This window comes from Epinephelus fuscoguttatus, linkage group LG5, assembly GCF_011397635.1.
Source record: "Epinephelus fuscoguttatus linkage group LG5, E.fuscoguttatus.final_Chr_v1".
NCBI lineage: Eukaryota > Metazoa > Chordata > Actinopteri > Perciformes > Serranidae > Epinephelus > Epinephelus fuscoguttatus.
In genome coordinates, this window is record NC_064756.1 from 27,151,678 (window position 1) to 27,165,377 (window position 13,700).

The window sequence follows — 13,700 nt, forward strand, 5'->3', positions numbered from 1 at the left end:
GTACTATTATTCAGGAAAATAGGAGTGTCCTTGAAAGAAAGGTTCAGTTAAAATCCAATTAAATATTCATTCATTATTTATCATTGGAAATGTTATTCTCAATATATGTCACGTTTTGCATGTTCAGCCGACCTGCTGTGCACTGATTCTCCCAATTATGCTTGGAAATGAACGAAATTGAAGTGTAACAATGAAACAATGTCTTTGTGTTACTTCACAAATCTCATAGTTGGCTCAAGAAAACATGTTGGAAATTAATAAGAACCTATTATGGACAATGTTTCACCTGCCTGTGATAGGTGTCAGCAATCTCCTGTAGACCTTAAACAGACGTTTTGGCTTTGTCCATCCCTACATAATTTATTGGACGGAGATTTTTAATACCATATTAGAGATAACTAATGCTCTCAGCGGACTGTTTGAGGTACTCCCCTCATTGCCTTCTCTCTTTGCATCCAAAAAAAGATGCCTTAGCTTTTATCATCACACTGGCTAGAAGAGTAATAATGTCCAATTGTTAATGAATAGTAATAATTAATAGAGTCTCATAACCACTTGATAAGAGGCCTCTTTCCGTTTTTTTGACTGGAAACAATCCAACTTTAATTATGTGGTTCCTCCAATAAATTTGAAAAAATATGGGGTCCATTTTTTCTGATTCGTTAAGAAGATAAATTTCCCACTCATTCCTTACTGAAGCAACTTTGTGGTTCAGACAGGTTTCATGAATGTTTGTTGCAGCATGGGTGATATGCTGCTTTACTGACTACTCGTGTACGGTACGGACTCAGTTTACTATTAGCTGACTGATGGTTTGTTTGTTTTTTATTTTGGTAAATGGACCTGCATTTGTATAGCGCTTTTCTAGTCAACCAACCACTCGAAGTGCTTTTTACACTACAAGTCACATTCACCCATTCACACACACATTCATACACACATTCATACACTGGTGGCCGAGGCTACCGTACAAGGTGCCACCTGCTACTCAGTTTCTAACACACTCACACACCAATGGAAGCATCGGGAGCAGTTTGGTGTTCAATATCTTGCTCAAGGACATGCAGACTGGAGGAGCTGGGGATCGAACCGCTGATTTTCCGATTGGTGGACAACCTGCTCTACCTCTGAACCACAGCCCTCTTTATTTTTATGGTTGTGTTGTTTCAATTTTCTTAATCTTTGGAAGCTGTTTGGAGGTTTAGCAATATGTCAGCTGTCACTTTTTAAAATATCTCTGTATGAAGAGAATATAGGCCCTACACCTTTTTAAATTTTTATAAGAGCTCTGATGATACAATTGTATGTTCATGTAAAACCCAATAAAACAACAACAACAAAAACAAAATAAAACAAACAAACACACAAGAACCTGTTAGGAAATTAAGGGTTATAAACTTGAGCGTTACCTACTTTAAACCAGTGTTCCCAACAGGTGGTTCGTGGTCCACTCTGAAAGGACCGCAAGTGACTCGCGAGAGTGGAACACACTTTATTTTTAAGTATGCTGAATTTCTGGCACAGAGCTTTTATTTTGAAGTGCTGTCTCCTGCTGTGAAGTGAATGACTAATGCACAGGTACTTGACAGGGACAACAAACTCACTTGACAACATGGCAGAACGCAAGTATGACGCTGAATATATTATTAACTGTGCGGTCCTTGTACTAATGACTAAGGATGAATCTGGACCCTGTGGCTGGACCAGTTGGGAACCACTGCTTTAAACTAAACATTTCAGGACAATAACATCAGCTGTTTCTCTAGTAATTTCAGTTCTATGCTTTTGACGTTGTTATTGATGAGCATTTCTTACCCTCCTCAGGTGTACGCAGCAGAACCATGAGGCTGTCGTGTCCCTGTAACTCGTTGAAATAAGGACGTATTTTGACCTCATACTCCGTATTGCTGTGCAGATCTACCAAGATGATGCTGTGGTCAGACATGGCCTCCACATCCTGGACCAACCAGGAGCTGCCGATAGTCCGGTAAAATACACGATAACCCTGAACGTACCGGGACTGAAGAGCCACCTGAGAAAAGTAATAGAGACACAAATAAATAAATAATTAAAACAGACACAGAGTTTCACATTTACATCGGTGATGAAAGCCAGAACCAGCTGTGTTTGTACTTCAAGTTAATCTGTTGGTGTCACGTAATGTTTGGAGGAGTTTTTGAAGTTAATGTTTGGAGATTAGCGTGTCCTCCGCACACTGCAAGCCGACTTTGAAAAGCAGATATTTTCATCAGCCAAGTATTCGACTCACAGTCCAAGAAATCCTGGCACTGGTAGGAGACAGAACCACCGGCTTCTGCAGGTAGACAGACACCTCTCCTAACTCTCTCTGCACCTGTCTGTGGTCCACACCCTGCTCCGAAGGACTCCCATCTGAAACAACAAAGAACTCTATTGAGTCCAGGCCCAGGAAAAACAGCTGAATAGCAACTATTCAGCAGAAAAAAGCAAAGCTTTTTGATGAAGTTCAACATTGCTCAAGGCAGAAAAGCATCACACTGAGAAAGCAATTAGTTTTGAGATTGCAAGTTTTTCTAAACCATGTAGCTCATTATCTTGGTGTCAGCTTCAGTATCTCTAATTTCATTCTCTAAATATATAAACTGAAATCAAAGTAGTACAGTAGGACTCATATTATGCAAGGGTCTAATCAGAAAAAGATGAGCTTTTGCTTATATAACTCACCCTGCGTTCTGACAGGCTCAGAGATCGGGCTGGGGTCACTGAGGCCGTAAGAGTTGACTGCTCGGACGATAAAGAGATAAACAGTGTTGGGGAAGAGTCCCACAACTGTGTGCCTCTCCTGCTTCACGTGATCCGCCACTGTTTGCCAGGTGCTGCCCACAGATTGGCTGAAGGAAAAGAAATCAATAAAAATATTTACCATCTCCCAAGAACCTGAGATTTACAGAACAAATTTGATCATTATATTAATGTCAGGACATGAGGGAAAGTAAGATGGTGGTATCACACACGAAGGTCAAGATCTGGAAGAAGTGCCGCACTCAATGTGAACATTTTCTCACTCCTGTAATCTTGAGAGCGCAGCTCCATTATCGTGTTATCTTGAGATAACAAGGTAATGGGTTTGATTAAAGCCTGATAGCACATGAATGTGGAACAGGCAATGTCAGGGAAAGAGATGTCACTAATTTGACATGTTGGATAAATCACATGTAATATGGCAACTCCAGTTAGTTACTTAAATTCTGATTTAATCATCTGTTGCTATCTTGTGACTACGGGAATACAAAGTGTGATATCTTGGGGTAATGACCAAGCCGCAACCACAAGGGTGGAAAGATGAAGCAAACGCTGAAATGCCAAAAACTAAAGTTCCTCTACTGGCCACCGGAGGGTGGCTCTAGAAGTGAGCCAATCCCCATGGAGAACCCATGATAAAATGCCCAACTTAAGAGAATACAGTTTTGGTCTCTACAGCTAATTTCCCCATTTATGACAACTGTACATGGGTGAACTTTTATATCCTCCTAAGACTTGAACTTTTGCTTGGTACGCATTTTTCTTTTCTCCTAGTTATTTGGAATAAATAGGACCCAATTAGTATCAAAAACTAAACATTGTCAACAATAATTAAGTCCCAATGTCCTCAACAAGACAATAATAAAGTCCTACAAGATGATAATTAAGTCCAAATGTCCCTAATTAACAGTGTCTTAGCTTAGTACTGTTGCTAAAATTAGTCACATTTGTATTCCATATCAGACTACAAGCATAATTAATCAGAAATAAACATGTTTCAACCATAAACTGTGATCAGGTTTTGGACCTTGTCCACTTTTGTATCGGGATCAGCTGCAGACTGACTTGACAGAGATGGCTGCCATCTTGTTTTTACATGGGTTAGTGTCTTGTGCAAATGATCTTTCTGCATGTTTACCGACGGAAACCTTGCTAAGACTTCTCCTCCTCTAGATAGCAAAGATTCATCGTCTTCTCTACGTTCCGCCAGGGTCACTGGATGGGTCATAAAGTGTCCACGAATGAGGCCACAGGTCTAAGTTAAGTAGAATGTAGTATAGGGTCAAGTAAACCCAAAATGTGATGTCCTCATATGAGGACACAAGGTCTCGGGAGGATATAACTCACCCGTTTACATCTAATTAAGGCTTAAATTTACGCATAATTAAAGGTATGGGTGCTCTGAGTGAGGTGTCCCCTCCGGCTCTTAGTCACATTCACCCCTCGCTCCTCCACAATTCCATCTTCTTGTCCAAATATGGTCACCTCTGGTTCTAAACGACCAAGCTGGCGAAGGCTGAAATGTCAAACAGCCAAGCTTGCATTTCGTCACCCACCAGTGGGAGCATTAATTAGTCAATGCAATGCAGTGCATCCTGGTAGTTGTAGGTTTTCTACCTCTTGAGATGAAAAGATCATCTTTCCAACAAAGAATGCTTCTTTAATACTTTAAAAAGTGTTGGTTTATTCTGTACAAAAACTGAAGTGTAAAAATTGGACAGATGTGGTAGTGTTAATCAATCTTCTCATCTAACTCCTGGCAAGAAAGAGAACAAAAGATGTTGAATGATTGGTTTAAATAACCAGTGCAGCGTCAGAAATGCAAAGCAATCTGAAAACAATCAGCTGTTGATACCGCCGTGGCTTTTAACAGCTTCTTGGATGCATGACATTTTGTTCATCTGGAAATCACACGGCTGCTCTCAGCTTGCGGACAGATACAACGACGAGTTTTATTCCTTCTTTTTATTACCAGCAGGTTATAACGATGGCCTCTGAATGGGTCCTGTGGGGATACGACAGCCCAATGCTGTGCAGGGATGGGTTACTGTCAAACAGCGTGAGCACAATTTAACATTTTCCTCAACTCTGTGGAGGGGAAAATGGCGAGGTAATTACAACAAGCAGGCCACAGCGTTTTTCTATCATCAATGTTTCCCAATTCTGCCACCTTTCTCACCAAATGTTCCTCAGAGAAACTGCTTTGCCATTTAAATAGAGTCATCCAGCTTTTCTTTTTTTCTTTAAAGCTGCATGTGAAAATGGGTTTGGAGTGGAAACAGCGGCTTCTTTTACGTAAATCCTCCTTGAAGATTTCTTCTCTTTTAAATTAAAACAGAAATGTAAGTGTTGTTATGTACTGTATACAAGTGGGGATACTACAAGAGGAAAATATTGGCTTGTACTTCTTTCTTTGTTCCCGTTGAAGCCTGAAAACAAACATTTCGTAACAATTGGTAGGTGGTGGAGCGTGCAACAGTGAGTGGATCTTCATCATCGGCTCTGCGTGCGAGTCTGCCACACTGAGCCTTCTTCCCACACAGCGATAACTGGACTTTGTGTGTGTTTGTGTGCGTACACTTGGTCTATACCCTCTCTCCTGCTTCTGTAATGAGTGAACTCTCCAACTGGGCAAGCATCCCCTCCTTCCTTTGCCCCGGGACAGGACAGAGCTGCCGAGCTGACCACTGCAGTAATTGTCTTCTCTTTCACTCACTGTCTGTCTCACTAAAGCCTCTGGTTGGTTGTTAGAGCTGCCATGGCTCTCCTCGGGATTGCCACGGCTAAATACTGATGCAGCGAGTGTCACGGTTTTACTTCAGTACGTCACTTAACAGAACTGTCTCTCCCTCAGGCTGAGATGAGTCATTTCAAAACTCTAATGACTCTAAATGAAGAAGACTTTGGTATGTGGGAATAGTCAGAATACAAAATAATACAGAAACAGAGGAGAGCATGGATACAGTCGAAATAGCTACAGATACCAGCATATTACTCCCTGTAAAGCCGCACCTTCATCAGATTTTTGAACTATGCAGAGAGCCAGGCTAGCTGTCATCATGCTAAGCTAATGTGCTACTGTAGAGTCATATTTACCAGACGAGTATGAGACTGATATCAATCTCCTCATCTAACTCTCGGCAAGAAAACGAAATACTTTGACATTTTCCCATAACTGCAATCGAGAAAACATCTTTGATGCCTGACATATTTCAGTAGATTGGCTCCACATTCTAGTGCCGGTCAGATTTAATTAAAGGTCTTAAAGAACACTAAGGTGTTAGTTAATTGTCGTTGTGTACCTGAAGGCCTCGATGATGTATGAGGTGACAGCGGCCCCGCCTTCATGAGGATTGGACTGCCAAGTGAGGGTGACTGTGTTTTTGGTCACCTCCGTCACCACAGGCTTCTGCGGAGGCCCGGGAAGTTGGATGAACTCAGACGCTCTGGACACAGGAGACACTCCGTCCTCTGTTACACAAACATGAAAACTATTAACACTCTACAATAGATGGACTCTGATGAACATTCTGGCTGAAACGGGAGCGGAGTTCTGCAGACTGTGCTCTTATGAAGAACATTGGCAGAGCGTGTAGTTTCTTGAGCATGGAGGTGTAGTGTGAGAGTGACAGAGTGTGAAGTGTAACAGAGAGACAGAGTGTGGAGGGTTTTGGAGTGAGTACCTCTGACAGTCAACATCCCACTCCAGCTCGACTCCCCTGTGGCACTGGATACCGCGCACGTGTACATCCCCGAGTCAGTGTCCTGTTGAACGGCAGTTAGCATTTGAGACAGACATCCAGAAAACATGGAAAGAGAACAAACGCTGCGAGCAGTTTTTAATTTTTGAAGGATGGTTTGGATCTATTTAGATGACTGAAAGAATGTTTGAAGTAAGAACGTCTGCAGCAAAATCATCGTATTCCCAATATGTCTGGCAGTAGTTGAGTACACATTTACTCTGAGTATTGAGATATACTGCATGTCTTTCTCCACTAAACTTATCTTACAGGTGTAGGTGCTAGTAACTTTGCAGATTTATTTTAAAGTAGTATAATGTAGCCACAACATAAACATGTATCTTAGGAGTTAATGCATCAAAATATAACATAATAATGATAATATAAGCTCATATCATTAAGTAGTCAGAAGGAATGGCTGTCCCTAGTTCACTTTTTTTGGCTCCGCAGGGTAGGTAGTAATCAACAGCAAATATTTGAAGCTTCAGCCCTGTTATTTCTTAATTTAAAAAAAAAATCCAAATAGTTTATTTTCTGGATGAGGTCCTATCTGCGCACTTTTTGTGGCAAAATTATCAGCATGTGACAATTTTTTATCATGAATAAACAGAGCTACATAAATGCTCATAATTGAAGACTCCGAATCTGAGATAGACAGAAGCAAAGACAGCAGGGCAAGGAAGTGCTGAGAGAATTGATATGCTGCATACAGCTTCACAGAGAAATTAGATTTTACCCATTTTAAGTAGTATAAATAGAAAAAAGTAAAAAAAAAAAAATAATAATAATAATAACAGCAGTGAATTTGAAATTTCTTTGTTATTTTTGAAAGAACAAGAAAATCCAAAAATTAAAAACCAAAAACCTATCCAAAGAATAAATATTTAAATAATCAAACATTCAGGTCCAGTCCTAGTAGAGGGTTCTCCATTTACCAACAGGAAATTAGTCTTTTATTATTTATTTATTTATTATTGAAACCTTTAATTTTAATATAATATAGCATATTTTTGTGTGTTCTGCTGACCTGCTACGCACTTCTAAATAACACTCTATCCTACACTATCCTATAATTAGTACCAATTAGCTCCTTCTGCGCTGTGATACAGTTGGCAGGTGTAGTTTGGTAGAAAGAAAATTGTTCCCACATGAAACTGCTCACAACAAGCTCTGTGGATTACCTTAAGAAACCAGATCATGATTTCTGGAAGGAGACATTGTTGAGTTTCTTAAATGTATTTTTGATGCTTTGGGCACCACAACCAGAGTGCCATCTAGTTCCATGATACTAGAGAGAAGGCAGATATCTCTATTGCCAATTTCTCCAAAACTCACACTGAAAAAATCCAGACTGATAAATAGCACTACAGCTAAAAGGAAGAATATGATATGATTTTGAGGTGAACTGTCCCTTTAAGGGTGATAAAAACTTAGCACTAAGCTGACAGACACCCTAAAGCTCAGCAGAGCAGAGGGGAAGTGCAGGTGATAATTCTGTGTTTGTTACTGTGAGCGACACCTTTTACATTTCATGTAGGCATTTGATCCAGTGTTAATATCAAATAGCAGCTTTACAGTAAAGGATCTAAATACTTCTTTAGACCACTGGCATGCCTTCATTCTTGAAATCAGAATCTATTCCACGCATGTCTAAACTCACTCAGTAGTCTCCACCTCAGCTTCAGCAGCTCTCAAAGCTCCACAGCTACAAACCATGAGGCACCACACCGCGCTCCACTCTACCTGCCCTCCTGTTTACATTATGACCCGTATACGCCTTCATGGTTCACTGCCACTCCTGGTGTTCGCTCCAACCCTGTTCTGGCTGAGAGCCAGTCTGCTGGAACCATCATCAGACCGTATGAGATCATCTACCGCAGTGTTGACCTCTGGCTGACAGACAGCACAGCGTGTGGGCAGGTGAACTTCTTTAGATGACTTCAACTGCTGCTAAAATATTGATGCCGGGCAGGGGCATCAGCAGGGTAAATATTTTTAGTCCCTCACTCGTCATCTCCATTTCCCCTCTTCTTTTTTTCCCCTTGTCATCCCCTTGATGCCACACTAATGCATCTCTTCTGTTCCATTGAGCACATTGGCATGGCAGATTTCCCCAGCCTCTGTGGTGCACTGGACCAGACCTTAATGCTCCAAGTTTGCTGTGCGCCACAGCCGGAGAAACAGGACGACGGAGGAAGTGAATAAGCACAGTCGGGGCAGGAGATTTAATTAAAAGCCGGTCAGATGATTAATCATCTATCGCCAGTCAATTAATGAAAACGATGCTGCTTTCGCCCCGTCCTGCGTGCACTTGCTGACCTCCAGGTGGGGTTATAGCACAAAGGGGCTGCCAACTGCTCCTCCATCACAGCAGAACACATTAGCATTTACAAACAAGCACCTTCATTAACATTACAATTACACACCGCATGAGCACATAATTGCGCTGGTGAGATATGCACTGCCTTAGAGAGATTGGTCTTTGAAACTCAGTCTCACCTTAATTTTGCGAATGAAAATGGAATTTATAATGGAAAAAGGAAAAAAGTTGCCACATGGGCTGCAGAAAAAAAGAAAGACGTCCAGAGATCAGACAGAAGGTTTACAGTATCCTGTGCTGTTTTTTTGTAGTTTCCATCAGTCAGACAGTCAATTTTTCCTTCAGTTCAACAACAAAACTCATCCTTTTCACGCCCTTTCCAATAAATGACACCCACTTAACACACACACACACACACACACACACACACACACACACACATACACACCTTTATGTCTGTGATTTGCAAAGTGCCATTCTCCATCAAGGTCAGCCTGGGTTTATTTCCCAGAAGTCTCTCTCCATCCTTCTCCCATGCAATCTTGACTGAGGGCCCTCCGATTACACGGCAGTGCAGCTGCGCTGTCGCACCCCGAGATACAGTCTGATTGGCTGGACCTTGGCGAATAATCGGCGGGACACGACCTGAAGGACCTAACAGTTTGAGGACGGAGCAAGCAGAATATCATGTCTCTCTTTTGATTAGCTATACAGTGGAAGGCGTACAAAAGGCCTATAGAAAATAAGATTATAAAGTTGCCAGCCGTTGGAGTGCAAGAGGTGAAAATACTTGAGATGCTTAGTCGGCAGAAAATAATAGGCTGCATAAAAAGCAAAAAAAAAAAAAAAAAAAAAAAAAGCTTAAATCTGGTGCTTACAAGCAGCCTGAGGAGGAGCATTAAGCCAGAAAATCATTGCTCATCCAGCATGGGGTCTCTAACTGTGTTCTCTCTTGGTCTTTATGAGCCTTACTGTTATGCACCTACTTAGTAATTAATATGTTTTCTACTCATTAGCTGATAGTAGAGAATAAAGAATAAACCTCCCCCCAGTTCAAACGCGTCTGTGTGGACTGAAGTCTTACCTCCCTCCACCTCCAGCAGTGCCTTGGTCAGCACACTTCCTGCAACACTGATGGCCTGGCAGATGTAGAAACCAGAGTCCTCGGGGTGGACGTCAGTGATGGTCAGCTCCCCACTCATGGAGACAGAGTAACGGCCAGATTGCGACGGTGGCTGGCCAGGGAACAACAACATCTAAACACAGAGACAAAAACAGGATGTAAAGTAAGACTAAGGCGATACTGTGTCTGTTTTTTTTTTTTTAAAAAAAACAGTTAATCTTCAAATGGCATCTTCAAATTGTACTGATATAAAATGGAGACAACACAAGAAACATATTTGAGGTTGGCAAGGTTGGCATTTTGCATGACAGATTGCTTCAGTGATTTATCAATTATCAAAATTACTGCTGGTTATGTTGTTTTGCTGATGGACTAATTGTTAACACTTTAAGGCTGAAACAAATTTTTATCACTCATTAATCTGCTTATCATTTTCCCTGTCTGTTTACTGTATTTACTGTCATTATTTTCTGTCTAAAAATGACAGAATACAATGAAAAACACCCTTCACTATGTTCCAGAGCCCATGGCATCTTCAAAATGCTTGTTTTGTTCAAACAAGTTCAATAAAAATCAGCAAATATTAACAACGAACTAATTGACTGTTTTACCACTACACACTTTAGATGTTTATGGGACACATTTCATCAACTTCTAAACATAGCCAAACAACCAGCCATGCAAGTAGCTCTGTATGGCTGCACTGAGCTATGTGAAATGTTAACGTCTAAGTGCTAACATGCTCACAATGCCAGTCAAGTCACCTGGAAGTGCACCAGACATTGAAGCCAATTTTCATAGTGGCCAAACAGTGGTACTGCAGTTTCCGGGGTCTGTCACATGATGCCCCGTGGTCCACTTTTTCCCATAGATTTACGTTAGCAAAGAGGCGTCACAACCCCTGCGGAACGACTTGCTTCATTGTCAGGATTTGATCCATTCGGTCCAATAATATTGGACCATTCAGCTGGCGCAAGTTAGCCGCACGGTCATGCTCAGCAAAGCTCAGCTGCCCTAAACCTCTAGTGCCCGTAATTTATGGGCCACACAGTACAGAAGTAGTGCCGATAATCCCTGATACGCAACAGTGGAACCATTTTGGCCTCATGAACCACTGAGCAACTAGCCCATATTCAATGCTGTATCCAATTCTCCTAATACATGCATGGTGCTAATGCTAATGGTGTTGTTAGCAGGTACAAGTTTACCATCTTGTTTGGCATGTTAGCATTTGCTAATTGCTAAACAAAAAGTGCACCAGGAGCTGATGGCAGCGTTACTGAGTATTTAGTCATAAAAGTACTGGAAATACTGAAATTTTGACCTGACAATGGGGCTACATGAAAAGTGAGGGGATGTGTGCAGTAGCCCACAAAATTTCATGGCAATCTGTCCAGCAGTTATTGAGACATTTTATTGAAAACCACAGATATGAACATCTTGGTGGTGCGAGATCTATTGATAGCTACACATTGATTTTGAATATTTTACACAGTTTCAATAGTTATTTTCCGCAGTATTGATACACCAATATCAGCTGAGCTTTCTTGCTCTCTACAACTGTTGATTTTTACTACAGTCATTCTACTGTTCTCAGCTACTAATCCAAAATAAATGCCCTTAAGCTAGGTGGTGCTCGAGTATCACCAAAGTCATTAGGAACTAAAATTGCCTTTACAAAAACTGTGTGCCAATCCATCCAACAGTTGTTAAGGAACTTCAGTTTGGACTAAAATAGTGGACCGACAGGCGGACTCCACCACTAACATGGCATAAACAAACTGGAAGAGCTGTGTTGTTTTTGGTGTTTTTGGGATGATGCCCACTGACAGACGTTTTATTGCTGTCCCATTCTGTTTTTTTCTGTAAGTGAGACGGATGTGAACAAGGGGGAAGGGATGCACATCAATCCATTCAGCCATCCATTTCATTCCTGTAAGAGGCTTAGACTTTGGTGGAGGGACCAAGGTTATAAGGCTACAGATAATCCCCCAAATACAGCAAAAAGCTCCACAAACAGCCAAGCCATGCCTTAACCGTCCCGCAGACGGAAGATTATTCATAAAATCTGTGGCTGAACTTCCTGTTTGCTCTCCGACAAGCTTCTAAAAACATCTGAAGCTGCTCCTTCAAGTCAGTGATCCCAGCTGCTGTTGAGCAACAGGGTATTTATAGTTGGGTACAATGTGGAAGGAGGACAGTGTTTGTCTGCAGGTTTGCCCTGAAGAAGCAGTTTCCACACCTGGTGTACTTCCTGCTACCTCTCCCTCCTTCTTTTCTACTTCCTCACCCCCACCCCTCCCCTCAACACGACTCTTACACTGCGGTCGCAAGCAGGAGAAACATTTCTCGCCAACGCAATACCACAATGCCTTCCAACACTTTGTCTCTAGTCATATCTCTGAGCCAAATGCAAATGTGCTACACTCTCTTGTTCGCCTCTCACTGATTTCGCTTAGGAAAAATGTGTCTTGAGGAGTGTGGGCAACCAAAGAAAAAAAGTGTCAGAAAAAGTATGATTTAATCAGACAAAACCTGTTCATGTTGCCGTAAGTCTTTCTCGCCTTTAAAACAAAGGTGTGAAACTTTGCCTGTTAAAATATGATAAACAATACAGTATGAGTTTACAAAAATCCCCAAACCACACACAAACAACCTGAGGATTATTGAAGAGCAAATATATTCATATGCACTCATCCAGTGATTTGTAAACAGGAATTTACTGTACTAGATATTGCTGCAATATTCAGCATTAGAGGATCTCTTGTTCCCTGCTCCAGCCTCTTACCTGGCTGCCCTCTTTCTGCCAGAAGATGGCAGGTGGAGGGTTTCCTGTGGTGCCGCATTGGAAGGTGATGCTCCTCCCCTGGGTGGCAATCTGGTCTCGGGGCTTTGTGGCAATCTGAGGAGGTACTGGAGGAGGAAAAGAGGTGTGACCACCCATTAAAAGCCTTATTTCTGAACGGGTCAGACTTATGCTTTGCTCCATATTTTCACTGCGCAATCAACACCTGATATTTTAACCAGTGGTGAATGAAGTATTCATTTCCTTTACTTAAGTAACAGTACCACTGCAACACTGTTAAAAAAAACTCGACAAGTAAAAGTCCTTAAGTAAAAGTACATAAGTATTACTGGCAAAAAAGTGTCCAAAGAACTTAAAAGCGTTCTACAGAAAAATGTTCCCTGTGAGTAATATGTTAATATATTATCAGATTGTTATATTGATGCATCAGTGTAAGCAGCATTACACTGGTGTAACTGGTGGAGGTGAAGCTTAACTACTTCATGGGTTTGCTGCACCTTGTACTACATTTTGCTCAACATAGGCCCAATCCCAATACCCCCCCTTGTCCACTACCCCTTAGCCCTTGGCCCTACCCCTAGCCCTTGTCCACTACCCCTTAGCCCTTGAAATGAAGCAACGAGAGGTAGGGGTTGAAATCTTTCCCTAGGAATTGGGACACCACTCCCTACGGCACGCGTCGGTTACGTTCATTCATACGTAACTATTTTAAACAGGAAGCTGCGAGCCATCTACGTTTCCAACCAGCATCTACAATGGAGTCTCTGGTTAAGTTCATCCTACCTATCGCGTTTGCTGTATTCATCATGCTTTGTTTGATGAACGACACACGACAGGGGACTTCTGCTAGCTAGCTAGCTAGCTAGCTAACCAGCTAACATTACCAGGCAGCATAGTTATACTAGCTGGCGTGTTATCATAACGTGAAAA

The 13,700-nt window shown here is 41.6% G+C and overlaps 1 protein-coding gene across 3 annotated transcripts in view; it reads right to left on the minus strand.

The window, feature by feature from the left end:
- Nucleotides 1-13,700, minus strand: part of zgc:77784 (uncharacterized protein LOC402947 homolog) — a 74,297-nt gene that overhangs the window by 16,686 nt on the left and 43,911 nt on the right. For all 3 annotated transcript variants that reach the window (XM_049577424.1, XM_049577425.1, XM_049577423.1), the window contains exons 7-14: nucleotides 12,753-12,877; nucleotides 9,926-10,097; nucleotides 9,290-9,495; nucleotides 6,465-6,546; nucleotides 6,084-6,252; nucleotides 2,704-2,870; nucleotides 2,270-2,391; nucleotides 1,816-2,032 (exon numbers count right to left, since the gene is read on the minus strand). In XM_049577424.1, coding sequence (XP_049433381.1) covers nucleotides 1,816-2,032; nucleotides 2,270-2,391; nucleotides 2,704-2,870; nucleotides 6,084-6,252; nucleotides 6,465-6,546; nucleotides 9,290-9,495; nucleotides 9,926-10,097; nucleotides 12,753-12,877 — 1,260 coding nt within the window. The remainder of the gene's footprint in view (nucleotides 1-1,815; nucleotides 2,033-2,269; nucleotides 2,392-2,703; nucleotides 2,871-6,083; nucleotides 6,253-6,464; nucleotides 6,547-9,289; nucleotides 9,496-9,925; nucleotides 10,098-12,752; nucleotides 12,878-13,700) is intronic.